We start from the raw sequence: 12,610 nt of genomic DNA on the forward strand, positions 1-12,610 counted from the left end.
GTGGAGGGAGCAGAGATCGATCACTAATGATTAAATGCAGAGTGGTGCATACAGAGCAAAAAGAGAAAGAAACAGTGCATCATGGGAACCCCCCAGCAGTCTACGTCTATAGCAGCATAACTAAGGGATGGTTCAGGGTCACCTGATCCAGCCCTAACTATAAGCTTTAGCAAAAAGGAAAGTTTTAAGCCTAATCTTAAAAGTAGAGAGGGTGTCTGTCTCCCTGATCTGAATTGGGAGCTGGTTCCACAGGAGAGGAGCCTGAAAGCTGAAGGCTCTGCCTCCCATTCTACTCTTACAAACCCTAGGAACTACAAGTAAGCCTGCAGTCTGAGAGCGAAGCGCTCTATTGGGGTGATATGGTACTACGAGGTCCTAAGATAAGATGGGACCTGATTATTCAAAACCTTATAAGTAAGAAGAAGAATTTTAAATTCTATTCTAGAATTAACAGGAAGCCAATGAAGAGAGGCCAATATGGGTGAGATATGCTCTCTCCTTCTAGTCCCCGTCAGTACTCTAGCTGCAGCATTTTGAATTAACTGAAGGCTTTTTAGGGAACTTTTAGGACAACCTGATAATAATGAATTACAATAGTCCAGCCTAGAGGAAATAAATGCATGAATTAGTTTTTCAGCATCACTCTGAGACAAGACCTTTCTGATTTTAGAGATATTGCGTAAATGCAAAAAAGCAGTCCTACATATTTGTTTAATATGCGCTTTGAATGACATATCCTGATCAAAAATGACTCCAAGATTTCTCACAGTATTACTAGAGGTCAGGGTAATGCCATCCAGAGTAAGGATCTGGTTAGACACCATGTTTCTAAGATTTGTGGGGCCAAGTACAATAACTTCAGTTTTATCTGAGTTTAAAAGCAGGAAATTAGAGGTCATCCATGTCTTTAAGACAATCCTGCAGTTTAGCTAATTGGTGTGTGTCCTCTGGCTTCATGGATAGATAAAGCTGGGCATCATCTGCGTAACAATGAAAATTTAAGCAATACCGTCTAATAATACTGCGTAAGGGAAGCATGTATAAAGTGAATAAAATTGGTCCTAGCACAGAACCTTGTGGAACTCCATAATTAACTTTAGTCTGTGAAGAAGATTCCCCATTTACATGAACAAATTGTAATCTATTAGACAAATATGATTCAAACCACCGCAGCGCAGTGCCTTTAATACCTATGGCATGCTCTAATCTCTGTAATAAATTTTATGGTCAACAGTATCAAAAGCAGCACTGAGGTCTAACAGAACAAGCACAGAGATGAGTCCACTGTCCGAGGCCATAAGAAGATCATTTGTAACCTTCACTAATGCTGTTTCTGTACTATGATGAATTCTAAAACCTGACTGAAACTCTTCAAATAGACCATTCCTCTGCAGATGATCAGTTAGCTGTTTTACAACTACCCTTTCAAGAATTTTTGAGAGAAAAGGAAGGTTGGAGATTGGCCTATAATTAGCTAAGATAGCTGGGTCAAGTGATGGCTTTTTAAGTAATGGTTTAATTACTGCCACCTTAAAGCCTGTGGTACATAGCCAAATAACAAAGATAGATTGATCATATTTAAGATCGAAGCATTAAATAATGGTAGGGCTTCCTTGAGCAGCCTGGTAGGAATGGGGTCTAATAAACATGTTGATGGTTTGGATGAAGTAACTAATGAAAATAACTCAGACAGACCAATCGGAGAGAAAGAGTCTAACCAAATACCGGCATCACTGAAAGCAGCCAAAGATAACGATACGTCTTTGGGATGGTTATGAGTAATTTTTTCTCTAATAGTTAAAATTTTGTTAGCAAAGAAAGTCATGAAGTCATTACTAGTTAAAGTTAATGGAATACTCAGCTCAATAGAGCTCTGACTCTTTGTCAGCCTGGCTACAGTGCTGAAAAGAAACCTGGGGTTGTTCTTATTTTCTTCAATTAGTGATGAGTAGAAAGATGTCCTAGCTTTACGGAGGGCTTTTTTATAGAGCAACAGACTCTTTTTCCAGGCTAAGTGAAGATCTTATAAATTAGTGAGACGCCATTTCCTCTCCAACTTACGGGCACCTGACGGCGATCTGCGCTTCGAGGCGGCAGCGTCTCGCCGTTTCAAGTTGAAAACTTCCACATTTCAGGCTCTGTTGACCCAGTAAGTCATCAGAGAACAGAGAACTTTCAGAAGAAGTCGGCATGAGGACTTTATTCGGACATTCCATTGTTAACGGACATTTTGTAATGAAAGAACGTGCGGGCAGAGTCGCATGTCGGGCCGGACCCGACCGCGGGGGGTCGCGACAGGAAAAACACCTCCGTTGGAAACCTTAACGGGCAAGTTGGAACATGCCCAAGCTGTTAAACAATTTCTCAGTTACTCACTTGTTGAAAGCCATCAAAAGCCGCCTGAATTTTACAAATGGTTTTCAACACGGAGGTGTTTTTCCTGTTGCGGCGCACACAGATTTTCCGAGTCGTCACGGAAACGACTCGGCGAATTTGCACGCACGTCTTTCATTAAAAAATGTCCTTAAACAGTGGAATGTCCGCATAAAGTCCTCATGCCAGCCTCTTCTGAATCTTCTCTGTTCTCTCACGACGTCCTGGGTGAATTAAGCCTTAAATTAGGATGTTTTCAGGTCGAAACAGGCCGACGACGGCGCCTGGAAGCGCTGCACGACGTCCTGCTCTGTGGGAAGTCCTTACAGCGACAGAAACACCCCATAATCTCTCATCAGCCGTTAAACTTTTCACCGAAAACCAGCTTAATTTCTCGAATAGTGTCCACTCGGATATTCCTCACAGGTCCAGAAAAAATGTTGATAAAGCAACGCGCGCCGTCTCGAGCAGCGTGTGAAACAAAGGAATTCAGCCGAGAGGGCGGGACCACATCTCACTCAAGGCCTGCCCACAGGGAAATGACGTCACCGACACGCGTGAAAAAACTCATGCATGCGCACGAGGGTTCAAGCATGATTGGTGTAATCGCATGTCATTCAAATCCATATAGTTAAAAAAAAATAAATAAAAGGGTCGGTTTATTATCTAATAGACCTCGTATTATTATTTTATTAAGGTTTATTATCTAATAGACCTCGTATTATTATTTTATTAAGTCCACCAAGGAAGACTCCATTAAATTTTGGAGGTGATCTGGATCCAGATCTGGATTCTGGATCAATTTTCACATTATGTAGGCTTTGAAGGATTACGTCAAAACTACTTAATAGATTCTCACCACATTTTCACCATGGACACCTATCAGGCCATGGAAGACTCCATTAAATTTTGGAGGTAATCTGGATCTGAATCCAGATTTTTTAATCAAGATTTCCATTTATATACGCTTTCAAGGATTACATTAAAACTATTTCACCGATTTTGACATAATTTTTTAACACAGATACATATTAAGCCATAGAAGACTCCATGAAATTTTGGAGGTGATCTGGATCGAGATCCGGATTCTGGATTAATTTTCACATTATATTGGCTTTGAAGGATTACGTCAAAACTACTTAATAGATTCTCACCACATTTTCACCATGGACACATATCAGACCATGGAAGACTCCATTAAATTTTGGAGGTAATCTGGATCTGAATCCAGATTCTTTATCAAGATTTCCATTTATATACGCTTTCAAGGATTACGTTAAAACTATTTCACTGATTTTGACATAACTTTTAACACAGATAAATATTAAGCCATAGAAGACTCCATGAAATTTTGGAAGTGATCCGGATGCACATCCAGATTCTGGATCAACTTCAATTTATTTAGTCTTGGAAGGATTACGTCAAAACTACATCACGGATTCTCACCAAATTTTCACCACAGATACATATTAGGCCATGAAATGCTCCATTAAATTTTGGCATTGATCCAGATCCGATTGGGGGATGTCAGAAATCTCTGATTGCTTTTGTTTTACTTCTATTTTGTCATTTGATTTTTAAATGGACCACAATGGGAAGAAGTGTATTCACTTTCTTGTGCCATCCAATGTATTTACAGTAATATTATGTACTAACAATGAACTTACTATATAAAATCATTCACGCTTTTAATATAATTACTTTCGGTCGCCTGCTGGAATGGCGTGTGAGTTCATAATGCAGTTAGCAACATCCACTGTTCAGTGTTCACTCATGGTACCAACATCAGACTTGATTTACTCATGGTAAGAGCAACACAACACTTGCCACACACACACACACACACACACACACACACACACACACACACACACACACACGGCTATTATGATATTTTCTATATACAGTGAGGAAAATAAGTATTTGAACACCCTGCGATTTTGCAAGTTCTCCCACTTACAAATCATGGAGGAGTCTAAAATTTTCATCTGAGGTGCATGCCCACTGTGAGCGACAGAATCTAAAAAAAAAAAAATAAAAATCCAGAAATCACAATGTATGATTTTTTTAAATGATTTATTTGTATGTTACTGCTGCAAATAAGTATTTGAACACCTACCAACCCGCAAGAATTCTGGCTCACACAGACCTGTTAATTTCTTTAAGAAGCTCTTTTATTCTGCACTCTTTACCTGTATTAATTGCACCTGTTTGAACTTGTTACCTGTATAAAATACACCTGTTCACACACTCAATCAATCACACTCCAACCTGTCCACCATAGCGAAGACCAAAGAGCTGTCTAAGGACACAAGGGACAAAACTGTAGACCTGCTCAAGGCTGGGATGGACTACAGGACAACAGGCAAGCAGCTTGGTAGAAGACAATAACTGTTATGATTATTTATTAGAAAGTGGAAGAAACACAAGATGACTGTCAATCTCTCGGTCTGGGATTCCATGCAAGATCTCACTTTGTGGGGTAAGGATGATTCTGAGAAAGCTCAGAACTACACAGGAGGACCTGGTCAATGACTTGAAGAGAGCTGGGACCAGAGTCACAAAGATTACATTAGTAACACATGATGCTGTCATGGTTTAAAATCCTGCAGGGCAGCAAGGTCCCCCTGCTCAAGTCAGCACATGTCCAGGCCCATTTGAAGTTCACCAGTGACCATCTGGATGATCCAGAGGAGGCATGGGAGAAGGTCATGTGGACAGATGAGACCAGAATAGAGCTTTTTGGAATCAACTCCACTTACCATGTTTAGAGGATGAGAACAACCCTAAGAAAACCATCCCAACCATGAAGCATGGGGGTGGAAACATCATACTCTGGAGGTGCTCTTCTGCAAAGGGGACAGGACGACTGCACCGTATTGAAGGGAGGATGGATGGGGTGATGTATTGCGAGATTTTGGCAAACAACCTCCTTCCCTCAGTAAGAGCATTGAAGATGGGTCATGGCTGGGTCTTCCAGCATGACAATGACCCCAAACACAGCCAGGGCAATTAAGGAATTTTTAATGTGTCCAAGATATTAAAATTAGTATTATTTGCAGATGACAAGTATTTTTTTGTTCTGGGGGGGATTTGCAAAAACTACTAAGGAACATCACTACAGAAATGGGAAAGCTGAAAATGTGGTTTGACAGAAATAAATTATCATTAAACCTAAGTAAAACAAAATATATCTTATTTGGCAATTGTAATAAAGACATACAAGTACAGTTACAAGTACAGGGGGTGGATATTGAAAGAGTATATGAAACTAAGTTTCTTGGGGTGATAATTGATGATAAAATAAACTGGAAGTCTCATATAAAACATATACAGAGCAAACTGTCAAGAAGCATTTCAGTTCTGAACAAAGTTAAATACATTCTGGACCACAACTCACTATTACCCACGCATTCTCTATTGCTCACTGATCTTACCATATTTACACTGTTGTGCAGAGGTCTGGGGCAATAATTATAAATGTACAACACAACCATTATTCATACTGCAGAAAACAGCTGTAAGGATAATTCATAATACTGGTTATAGAGACCACACAAATTCACTATTCTTAAAATCAAAAATTTTAAAATTTACTGATCTGGTTCATTTTCAATCAGTACAAATTGTGTATAAAGCAATAAACAATTTACTTCCTGGAAATATTAAAAACATGTTCTTTAACAGGGTAGGGAATTATTAACAATGTTATTATGTAACAAACAAGTGAAGTTCTATCTCCCTTGAAAAAATATGGCACTGAGTGGCCGAAACCATCTTTTGGTTTTTAGCAGGCACAGACTGCATGTGCCACAGTTGGTCAATAACTGAGCTGAGGATTTTTTTTTTTCTTTCCATATTTGTGACTGACAAATCCAGGAGCATATTTTGAAGTCAAAATGTGTGCTTGGTATGAAAAATGCATTCAGGACCACAAACGAGCAAACTTGGGCAGATGTTTGAACACTTTCACTCACTCAGATTTATCGTTTGACTGAGAAGATTTTTTATCTCTCAAGTCATACTATTTCAAGGGTTCACCGCAATCATTAAAAATCTGTGTTTTGTGTTTCTCAGGTGTGGCCAATGGTGATGTAATCAAACCTTTAACAGCTTTGTAAAATATTTAATGGTTGCTTTGTGTTGGCCGACTTATCAATGGATATTTCAATCCACCTCAAAGTGTTAACTGGTTCCAAAGCCCTGCTTTGTACGTAAAGGGTAAGTTGAGAGTATTGTTTACATTTTGTGTCAGACACGGTTCCTTTAAATCTTTCAACAGCAACTTTTTACTTTCACTTTGAATATACAATGACTCACCAAACCAGTATGATTGCTGTGTGTAATTCTTACACAAACCCACACTCATCTCCTGTACCTGTAAGCTGGACTTGAGCTTGGTAGTTGCCGCTGATGACAGAGTCTGTACTCGGAGTCTGACATGAGTAAACACCGGCATCCAGCATTTTCACTTCTGCTATCTTCAGTTCCACTGCGTTATCTTGGAGCCTCTCCACAGAAATGTCACCAGACGCCACACGTTTACTGAGCGAAGAGTGAGAATAGCTGGTATCAAAGGTGGAGATTATATTTATCATCTGCTCACCATCTCTGGACATCCTCCAGTCAAAATCCTGTAGGACACACAGAAATTATGACATTAAAATTTTGTACAGTGTAATTGTGTTCTATGTGTAGCCACTAAAACAAATACTGTACTCTCCCGTCGGAGCAATAAGGGAGTTCCACATAAAATTCTGCCTAATGAGGGGTTCATTGTAATGCCCATTTCAATGAAATCTGACTAAATCACAAACAACATACCCATTTGTGTCTGTTTTTGCCCTGTACAAATCTTTTTCTCATTCATTAAATGTGTTCCTTGTCAGCTGATGTCTGTTGGAAAGTTGCGTAAATGCTCAAAACGATGACCTGACATCAGATGAAGAATTGGTTGCTCGGTCCTGTACTCGTTTGTAACTTGCCAGTGGACATTCAGTTGATGCTGCTTTCTCATGTCGGCAGCATAAAAACAGTCACAGCCGAAGTAGCAGACTGCATGAGATGAGGTGTGGTGCAGTGCAGTGCACACCAGCAGTCTGTGTTTGTCAATTCATTACATCAGAGCCCAAAATCCACAGATGACTCACTTTGTAAAGGTTAAAAGGCTCGAAGTTCTAGTGTCTTAACATCCACAAAGCTAGTTATTGTCCCAGAATATTCCCTGCTGTCTTGCATAATTGGTTTTTCAAAACAAGAACATATTTCAACATAAAATTCAATTCCACCACAACTACTACCAGTGCACACTGATGATGTCATCAGATATAAGATGCAGAACAGAAGAGAAAAATGTGAAAATTCACAAAATTATTTAATTTTGGGTGAGCTTTTTTTTAACTTTCTTTTTTGTTTATTTTTAAACAATAATAAGACAACATTCATTAAGGATCAGACAGAAGAATAAGAGCACAAAAAACACAAACTAAATAAATAAATACAAATAAAACATATAACACCAAATGGGAGAATATCTAAGGTCACATGTATTCACAGAAGTATTCTTTTCAGTGTCATTATCAACTTATCTTGTGTCATTGTAGTCCAAGAGCATTAGGGTTCAACATGGAACAAGTTCATAACAAGCTGAAAATTTCAGAATATGTTCAAAAATAACATACTAAAAGTCCCCAAGAAACCACCCTGGGGCTTTTGCGCAATTAAAAATGGCATCCAAGATGGATGCCAGGTTGAGACTCTAAACGTCATAGAGATGCAAATAATGTGTCTAAAAATGTTGTTTTTTTCTGTGGCAAGGATTAATTTCAACAATATTTTAAGGATTCAATAAAAACCATATGCATTTAAACAAAGACGTTATATAACTCCTGCACAATAATGGTATATTCTGTAGAAACCCAAGGGTAACAAATGAATATTCATGGATTCTTATAGGTACATAATATACAAATAATGAATGTTTATGAGTCCAATGGTATGAATATTTCATAAGGTGAAAGCTGGAACATACCATTCAACGAGGCAAAGTTCCATTGAAAGAATTTAAAAACATTCATTATTTGTTTTATATAACAGCTAAATAGATCCTTGTCATTTGATATTTTAACTTATAAACAACAGAAAAGGGACACATTTTGGTGTATCACTGCTGCTAAAGTCCAAATTGTGACGTGTAATCCGTAATGCTGTGCACTGACTTCGGACTTCCATTAAAAAAAAGAAAAAAGAAAAAAAAAGACTGTAGTTCCTCAGTCCAGCCAAAAATCCCATCAGCTTTTCAGCGTTTCATGCGTCCAGACAGTTTACAGCGGAGTGGATTTTGTGTGCGTGTGTTACAAGAACTTGCACCGCCAGTTAGCTCAATTAAATTATCTTGCTTCTGTCTTGCGTGCACACACGCTCACACGAAAGGGACGTGCTTATGCACGCATGTACTACCAAAAAAAGGACTGTGTATTTCCTCAGTGCAGCAAAATAAATAAATAAATAAATAAATAAATAAAAATAATAAATCAGAGAAATTCAGAAGTCCAGCTTTTCATTCTAACTACCTGCTAACAGCCTCCAGATGGCTTACAGTGCAGTGGATTTGTTTTGTGTGTGTGTGTGTGTGTGTGTGTGTGTGTGTGTGTGTGTGTGTGTGTGTGTGTGTGTGTGTGTGTGTGTGTGTGTGTGTGTGTGTGTGTGTGTGTGTGTGCGCGCGCGCATGCAGAGTACAATGGTACCAAATGTATGGAACAAAATTTGCACTCTAAATGGAACCAAATCACACTCTAAATGCAATGCAACACAAATGAGACGAATAATCCATGCCATGTGACATACAAAGCACCAATCACTGAAAACACTTTGAAAACACTGATTTTATCTTTAAGAAATGTTCACAGCGACTGTCTTCTCAGAAGATTGAGTTGTCTTGGTGTTAATCCGCAGATTTTAGAGCTTGTGTATTCTGCACATATTGAGAGTATTTTAACATTTCATCTTTGTGTTTGGTTTGGTCACTTGAGTTGTAAATGTAAGGACAAATTAAATAGAATTGTAAAAATGGCGGGGAAAATTGTGGGAAAACCCCAGAAGACTCTGGCCCACATTTACACTGACAGAATGTGGAGGAAAGCTGAGAGAGTCCTGGCAGACAGCTCTCATCCTCTGTCCTGTCAGTTTGAGCTCTTGAAGTCTGGGAGGCGCTACAGAGCTCCTCTGGCCAAAGGTTCTTTCAAAAAATCTTTTATACCAAATGTAGTCACCATAATGAACTCAAAAAAGTGACCACTTCACAAATTAAACCTGAACTGCTTTACTTCTGTTTTATTTGATTTTATTAGATCTTACTGTACGTTTTATTTATCTTACTAGGTCTTATTCTATTTCTTCTTTTACTTCCATGTATTTTATGTATCTTATTTTTGTTTTATTTGTGTGTTTGTATGAATGTTTTATGACTGTTTTTTTGTCTTTTTTGTGCTGGTGATCCAAAGACAATTTTCCACATCGGTGGACAATAAAGAATTATTCTATTCTATTCTAATCAAATAACAAGGATCCACTCAGCCTTTATATAACTTCAGATAATTATATCAAAACAATTACAAATCTCAAAGTTTTGAAACATATTTACAACATGGAACATGCTTTTTATCAGTCAGTTACTTTTCATTAGAATCATACTCCAAAGAAATTTATGCTGATTTCTCAGATTCTCACTCAACATCTATCTGGAGGGGCATTGGAGCTGTGTTGTTGCATGTTTGACCTGTGTACTTTGAACACAGGGCTTTGTAATGTGACACGTAGTTTATGAAATATGTACCTAGGATTTATCTTGTTTGTATTAATTAAAAAAACAAAACAAAACTTACCAAATAAGTGTAAATAAGAACTCCTTGTGGTACGTATGCCTGCCGATTTACACTGTGCGATACATCACAAAAGCATTTGATAGAAAAATAATAATTAGTGCCATGATATGCTTTATATCAATAGACATGTTAATTGATTATTTGTCACTTAAAATAAATGTGTTTCCACATTATATTTAATTCTATCATGATTTCAGGTTAATAAAGGAGAAAATCTCATGTGGGCAACATTCTCAGACGCCATCTTAAGTTGCGCAAAAGTTTCGCGCAAAAACTTTTTTCCTCCCAAAATGAGACGTCTTACATTCTTTATGAATTACATCATGACGTGCATCGCAACCAGCTGTAAGAGCTCAACTCAGATGTATGGAAAGAAATTCATGCCAATAATGTCTGAAAAGAAATGCTTTTGATAAAAACTACAGATTTTGTTTATTTCTATTTATGTCCAGAGATCAAGGATCCATCATGTAGAGTTTATTATGTCCAGAGTTTAAGGATCTAGTGACCAATTTCACATTTATTTACTTTAAGACTCAATAAAATGTTGTTGACATAGAAAACCTGTAAAGCCTACTTTTACTATACAGAAAATTCACAAGAGGTTTCAATAAGGGAATCGATAAAGAATCGGATCGATAAGCGGAATCGATAGATGAAATCTTATCAATACCCATCACCAGCTGGTAATGACTGAAATAGTAAGATATTCATTCTTATAATTTCTATTTTTGAACTAAAATCCAGAGGTAATGTGTTCTATCTTTGTATATTTTTTGGATTTCTGTTGTGATATCTTGATAGTTAATTTCACACACTGTATTTAAAATTTATGTAACTGTTATTCCCAAATATTTTTTGCCTCCATATTACAAATGAATTTACATTTATTTAGCATATTTTTAGTTCGCAGGTAATTAAATGTAAGTACTTGTGGGGTTTTTTTTTCCATTTATTTTATATCCTGACAAATTTCCATAGACCCCCATTAGTTTCATTCTAGGGCAGGGATTGACTGTTTTGGTTGTTGGCGAAAACAAATAATGTCTGCAAAAAGCCCTATCTTGTGGTTTGTATTTTTTATTTTAACTCCTTTAATCTCTTTTTTTTGTCGGATTGCCTGTGCTAATGGTTCTATATACAGAGCAAATAAGGGCAACAGACAACACCCTTGTCTAGTTGATCTTTCTAAAATGAATTTATCTGTCAGATTGCCAATTATTTTAATTCTTGTACTGGGTTGGATATGTAATTATTTATACAATCTACTGATTTTGTATTAAATCCCAATCATTTTAAAATTTGATATACAACCCCTGGCAAAAATTATGGAATCACCGGCCTCAGAGGATGTTCATTCAGTTTAATTTTGTAGAAAAAAAGCAGATCACAGACATGACACAAAAGTGAAGTCATTTCAAATGGCAACTTTCTGGCTTTAAGAAACACTATAAGAAATCAAGAAAAAAAGATTGTGGCAGTCAGTAACGGTTACCTTTTTAGACCAAGCAGAGGAAAAAATATGGAATCACTCAATTCTGAGGAAAAAATTATGGAATCACCCTGTAAATTTTCATCCCCCAAATTAACACCTGCATCAAATCAGATCTGCTCATTGACATTGACCCTATGCCATGACATTGACCCTATGTGTCTTTTTGCAAGGAATGTTTTTGCAGTTTTTGCTCTATGGCAAGATGCATTATCATCTTGACAAATGATTTCATCATCCCCAAACATCCTTTCAATTGTCCAAAATATCAACATAAACTTGTGCATTTATTGATGATGTAATGACAGCCATCTCCCCAGTGCCTTTACCTGACATGCAGCCCCATATCATCAATGACTGTGGAAATGTACATGTTCTCTTCAGGCAGTCATCTTTATAAATCTCATTGGAAAGGCACCAAACAAAAGTTCCAGCATCATCACCTTGCCCAATGCAGATTCGAGATTCATCACTGAATATGACTTTCATCCAGTCATCCACAGTCCACAATTGCTTTTCCTTAGCCCATTGTAACCTTGTTTTTTTCTGTTTCGTTTTGACCGTTGGGGTTTTACATAATTATTGTATGGCCTTGCCTTACAATATAAAGCGCCTTGGGGCAACTGTTTGTTGTGATTTGGCGCTATATAAAAAAAATTGATTGATTGATTGATTGATTGTTTAGGTGTTAATGATGGCTTTCGTTTAGCTTTTCTGTATGTAAATCCCATTTCCTTTAGGCGGTTTCTTACAGTTCGGTCACAGACGTTGACTCCAGTTTCCTCCCATTCGTTCCTCATTTGTTTTGTTGTACATTTTTCGATTTTTGAGACCTATTGCTTTAAGTTTTCTGTCTTGACGC

General features: G+C 37.5%; 1 protein-coding gene across 1 annotated transcript in view; it reads right to left on the reverse strand.

Annotated features, from left to right (window-relative positions):
• Window positions 1–12,610, reverse strand: part of si:ch211-132g1.7 (prostaglandin F2 receptor negative regulator) — a 317,262-nt gene that overhangs the window by 241,909 nt on the left and 62,743 nt on the right. Inside the window, exon 3 of the mRNA XM_034173857.1 lies at window positions 6,752–7,007. Coding sequence (XP_034029748.1) covers window positions 6,752–7,007 — 256 coding nt within the window. The remainder of the gene's footprint in view (window positions 1–6,751; window positions 7,008–12,610) is intronic.

The sequence above is a fragment of the Thalassophryne amazonica genome, chromosome 1 (assembly GCF_902500255.1).
Source record: "Thalassophryne amazonica chromosome 1, fThaAma1.1, whole genome shotgun sequence".
Lineage (NCBI taxonomy): Eukaryota > Metazoa > Chordata > Actinopteri > Batrachoidiformes > Batrachoididae > Thalassophryne > Thalassophryne amazonica.